The 6,000-nt window shown below is 35.2% G+C and overlaps 2 protein-coding genes across 2 annotated transcripts; both read right to left on the reverse strand.

Moving 5' to 3' along the window:
- Nucleotides 1-1,446: 1,446 nt before the first annotated feature.
- On the reverse strand, nt 1,447-2,382 carry LOC307073868 (olfactory receptor-like protein COR2; the record flags this gene model as incomplete). The annotated part of the gene is made up of 1 exon (XM_079733827.1): nt 1,447-2,382. One exon carries the CDS (start codon nt 2,380-2,382, stop codon nt 1,447-1,449), a length of 936 nt encoding a protein of 311 aa, XP_079589953.1.
- Nucleotides 2,383-4,702: 2,320 nt separating this feature from the next.
- Nucleotides 4,703-5,710, reverse strand: LOC307073282 (olfactory receptor 2K2-like; the record flags this gene model as incomplete). The annotated part of the gene is given in 2 exon segments (XM_079732986.1): nt 4,703-5,671; nt 5,675-5,710. Coding segments are annotated over 2 exon segments (1,005 nt in total).
- Between the last annotated feature and the right edge of the window lie 290 nt (nt 5,711-6,000).

Below are 6,000 nucleotides of genomic sequence, written 5' to 3' on the forward strand. Positions count from 1 at the left end.
CTCTTGTAAGCAGACTTGTTTTGAATTGGCATATTGAATGGTTTGCATTTTGTTTTATTTATGACTCAAATAAAGCTTTCATATTAGTAAAGCATTATTGCTATTGCATCTTCAACATTGCATTTTTATTTGATTATTGTCCTAAAAATACTTTCTTAACTACATGAAATGGGTCGGTTGAACTTTATAACAAAAACGTGTGTGGTTTACCAAAAACAAAAGCTGTAAAAGTAGGTTCTTCACTAATAGTGAATTATTGTTTCATATTGGGTTGATAAGTTTTAAATTCTATGACTCCCTCTTGCCCTCTCTTTCTCTCTTGCCCTCTTCATCTCTCTTGCCATATCTTGCACTCACTTTCTTTCCCGAACTGACTCTGGACAATACAACATTGCTAATTTGCTGATACCCACATCGTACCCACATCGCCATGATACAAAGCTGATTGAAAACCAGCAACTGAGCAAAGTAGTCCATTAATTATTTTGACTCATAATATGAATGTATTGCTAATTTGACACAAAATGTTTAATGGTGCCTGGGCCAATATTACCCTCACAGGTGGGTCAAGCTGAAAGAATTATCTTCACATCAACTTTTTGACGTATTACATTGTGATTTTTTTTATCCAAAGCAACTTACAATTCAACCAAGATTCCAGATATGGCAAGAATCATGCAAGTTTATAAAGTACATTGAATAGGAAAAGTGCTTCAAGGTCTATATCATAGAAACAAGGTGTAAAGCTAGTTTTTTTTATAGATGGATTTTATTTTCATGGGCAAAGATGCAACATTAAAAGTGAAACATGGAACATTTATTGTAAATCACCTTTCCTTTTGCTTGTATTCAACTCTTTGCCTGGAAAATAATCCCTTCCTCCTCTTGACACAACCAAGTATCTCTTAACAGAACACCTAGCCTGCACAAAATGGTTGGCTTTCAAGAGGCAGTCAGATGGATAATCAAACCATTTAAATAAATTAGGCCCTAGGGTAGTGCCTAATTTATTTCATGTGCCGCCCTCCAGTGCAGCGTTTCCAAGTAACCTTCCGAAATCTTAAGTGAGTAACAAAGTCACAATACACAGAATAAACTTGTAACAGGACAAGTTACAAGTACAATATTTTTAATAAATAGAATATAAACTTGGGCCAAAAAATAAAACAAATATTGTCAGCCAATAGATGTTAAGAAGTGTAAATGTAATGTATTTTCTCTGGTAGTTTATGTGTAAAAAGTAAATTGAGTGCATTTAAAGAGGCCGTAGTGAAGATATATTAATATTCTTAAATTACCTATCTGACTAACTATTGAAAGTTAACAAAATTACAAAACATTACTTTTTTATTATTGAAATAACAAATACTGTGTATACTTTACAACGAAGCATTGACCCCATGTATCATTACAATCATATTTTGATGAGAGAAAAGTTGCTTCTTATTAGATAGCTGGTAACGTTGGTTCCATCACGGTTAATTTTGAATTACAAGGAGGTTCACTCTTTTTAAAAGTTTTGACTTCACACTGAAAAATGGTGATAATTCGATTTCTAATTTTGGTCAGTTTAAATCCGTATATAAGGGGATTTATGAGTGGTGGAATCAGTAGAAATTCTATCGATATAAAGTTCAGGAGACTTTGAGGCAAGTCACCCGATCCATACCTCATATACAGTATATCTGTCAACATTCCAATACTGAAATTAATAATAGTTACTATGTGTGGCATACATGTTTGCATAAACTTCCCATTCTTATCTTTAGATATAAGGCATTTCTTAATTAAATATATGTAAGACCAAACGATAAACACAGCATGGGAAAAATAAAAAACAATATTAATATATCCAATAATTTGGTTTACCCTTGGAGGAGAGCAGGTGAGTTGAACAATCATCCAGTTAACACAGTAGAGCCGGTTTATATGTGAGCCACACAATGCAACCCCGACCAGTGATACTGAATTCATGAACATAAGATAAAGAGGCACAAACCAGGACATGCATACAAATATCCAGACCTTCTTAGTTGTCATCACTGAATGGTACACCAAAGGTTTACAAATTGCCACATATCTGTCATAGGCCATCAGAGCAAGGATTGACAAATCTCCACAGTTGGAAGAATGTATTACATAACCCTGTAGCATGCAATTTGTATATGAGATGACATGAGTTCTTACAATATCTGCAATGAACTTGGGGTAAAATCCTGCTGTTCCGTAAAGCCCGTTAATGCACAGATTACACAAGAAGATATACATTGGCTTGTGAAGGTGCTTATCCATAATGATGACAACAATGACAGATAAATTGACAACGAGAATCAAAGCATACCATATTAAAGTAAAAGAAAAGAGAGTTAGTTTGTGTTCCATTAGGTAATCTAAACCTGAAAGAGTAAATACTGTTACAACTGAAACATTATACATTGTTGGAAATAAATCACTGGTAAGATAAGGTACAAATTTACAGATCAAGGTACTAAAGTAAAAAGAAAATTACACGCTCACATAAAAGATTATATGTACGTTTTTTGCAGTAATAGTAGTTGTACAACCCATCAATGGTTGTGCCTTGATCTCCTCGTGTTTACTGTTTAAGTATTCACTCTGGAGATGAATGGACCAATCATCAAATGGTTACATTTCACTTCGCTATAATCGGTATGAACATGGTTCCATCCCATTTCAGAAAGTAGGTGTAGTCTATTATTTTTTGACTACACGTTAAAAAAAATAATACTAACATGAGTCAATGGTGAGATTTAACAGATCATTTGTCGACTTTACGAATTATGTTTTAAGTCAAGTCGACTTTACGAATTATTTTTTAAGTCAAGGAATTCACAGTTTGCCGTATAACTGTTTAATTATAAGAAGTAATTATTAAAAAAAAAAAAACTTTTTATGGATGAGAAAATATTTTTATCTTTTTTCTTTTAATAAAATACCTAATTAGAAAGGCTAAACACCCATGCTCTACACACCCAACCTCTCGACACAAGTTACCCAGAGCCGCTGAAGCCATATCTAACGGGATGCCTGTGTGTTTCATAGTGGGATTTTGACTACATGTTCACAAATGTTCAAATTGTAGTAGCAATAGTTTTTTCTCATTCATGTTTACGGTTAAAATGTTTACGATTCCGATTCAGTTTTTCTCCTGCTTGGGGTTCTGACATGATTTGGACGTGTAGGATGGGTGGAGGGAATGAAACATCTCCATTGTTGACCCAGACAAGTGTGTCAGGTATGCACAATGTTTACCTCCCTGACTGAAGGGAATCACTATGGTGCAGGGTATGAGTACAAATTAAGATTTAGGACAGCTACTCATCTGGCCAAGGAAAAACCCGGCGCAGTTTACTGAGAGGCCGGCGTTGGGAGAAGCTAACTATTATATCATATATAAAATATCATAATGTTGAAAGTTTTGTTATGTAGACTCGGCAGCTCTGCAGATAAACCTTGGCCTACATTATGCCAGGGTTGCCAGGTTTCATGCTGCTTGAGTGTGACCCACGATTTCACCTTCAGCCTCATGCTCTCCGGCTGCGCGAACAATTCTCAAGCTAAAACACAACGACAGCAACAGAGATGAACAGGTGTATGTATTGTGGTCACTGATCTTAGCGGTTAAACCGAGCGAATGACCCCAGACAGTCTGATCGCTCGAAAACCGCAGCCAGTCTGATCGCCCGAAGATCGCAGCCAGTATGATCGGTTAAAATACCAAGCCGGTAGGATAGCTGGAAAACCCCAGGCAATTCGAGTTCTAGAAAATGCCAGCCAATCAGATTGCTTTTTTGGCCCCACAAAAAAACCGATCTGATTAAATAAATAAAATCGTGTAAGTGCTGTTACATAAATGCTTAATGTCTATGATCTAATTTCAAGTTCTAAATAAATAAATGTATTTAATGTAAAATTTGATGTTAAACAGTTTTGAGGAACATGAATCTCTAACTAACAGGTTAAAAATATGTTTCTAATCAGGAACTAATGTTCTCTGTCAATCAAGTCGGCAAGAATTTATGGGGACATTTTTATGGAAAAGGTAACACGTTAAAATGTTCATTAGAAAGACATTGAAATGGCACTTTCTCATCTTCCATTAGGAGCAAAAATGGTGTAAAAAAACAGGGATTGTTCTGTAGTTGCTTTGAGCAGGATGTACGTATGCAGCCGGGAATCTATCATTTTGCTTTCCTCTACTCTGCTGCACTATTCGCTAACAGCACTTGGAACTGAAATAATGATAACAAAATGCTAAGGTAAAAGATACATTAATATTATACCAAATTGTAAAAGCCATCATATATATTGCAATAAGCCTTAAATGAAAATGTTTTTATTTTATTTATTTTAATTTACCAAATAATTTACCAAAAAAATCAAAGATGAAGTGATACATGAAAACAAATGAAAAACAAGTTAATTGTATGCATACAATTTCCATACAAATACCTGTAAGTCTGGACACCATTATACTGTCTATATGACGACATTATCAAAATATTCAAACAAGAATAAGTTAGTTAAATTATTGAACTAACTTATCATTATTAGATTATTTTGATAATGGGTCAAAGACGGAAACAATTAATGAAACTATCAGCTATTCCATCTATTTAACTTAAATAGATTGAATGAGCAAATAAATTAAAAGACTTTAAAAATGTACACACTTAACCATTTAACTTTTAACTTTCTTGTTAAACAAAATAAACCTTATTCGATTTCGAATTTTGGTAAGTATAATTCCATATATTAGTGGGTTGACAATAGGAGGTATTATAAAAAACTCTATAGACAATACATTTTTAATCATTGGCGACACATCTGCTGAACCAAATCGCATAAACATCACATCAAACAACACAGCCACGGTCACATTGAGCAGAGTCATTAAATGTGGCAAACAAGTCTGCATAAATTTTCTTCGGCTCTCAATCGACTTCACACATGTTCTGATCAGATAAAAATACGACATAAAAATATAAACAAAATGAAAAAAATAAATAATGATGCAAATGTAACCTAAAACAGTGTTTGTCAGACCAGGTGAACAAGTGATTTTAACAATCACCCAACTGGCACAATATAGTTTATCAATATGCGAGCCACATAATTTCAATGTAGACGTTTTGATAAAAGAAGCCAGTACAATTAAAAAAGGAATAACCCAAGAGAAGCATGTAAGCAGACAGACGTTCTGCTTTGTCATAAGAGAGCTATAGTCGAGTGGTCGGCATATTGCAGCATACCTGTCATAGGCCATCAGTGCAAGGATAGAATATTCAATGCAGACAGAGGAATATATGACCAAACCCTGCACCACACAACCCCCAAACGAGATCACGTGGCGAGAGTAGAGCAGGTCCAGAAGGAACTTGGGGTAGAAACCGGCAGTTCCATAAAGAGCATTGAGGCACAGGTTACCCACAAAGATATACATGGGTTGGTGGAGGTTGTGGTCCAAGATGATGGTCAGAACCAAGGAAATGTTAACCATCAGAATCAAAAAGTAGCAAAGTAGAGTGAGGGAGAAAATAACCATTCTGTTGGTGGTCTCCCCGCTCAACCCTGAAAGTGTCAACATTGTTATGTCAGAAGTGTTATCCATGGTCATGACATGATCTACAGTAGCCTCCTCTTCACTCCTTCACTGTGAGTCAGGCATCGTTGGTGCTTTCAAACTCATTCAGTCATTATGTAAGAGTTTAATGATTCCCCTGTGGCCGGCAGTAATATTAGTTATTCTGAATCTCGCACATTATGACGAACACAGTCCCACTGGCAGGGGCGGATCCATGATGGGCCAGAAGAGGCCATGAAACAAAAACACCTCTATGGCTTCCCTTTATGTTGATTTGCCAACATGATAATATGTTATACATATTTGTATAAATGCGTAATCTTGTATCTTCATAATTCATTTATTTGTATAAATCAATGCTTTTGTTCACTCTTTATGTATGTCTGTGGGTTTAC

Source organism: Pollachius pollachius (assembly GCF_949987615.1).
Source record: "Pollachius pollachius genome assembly, chromosome: 3".
NCBI classification, from domain to species: Eukaryota; Metazoa; Chordata; class Actinopteri; order Gadiformes; family Gadidae; genus Pollachius; species Pollachius pollachius.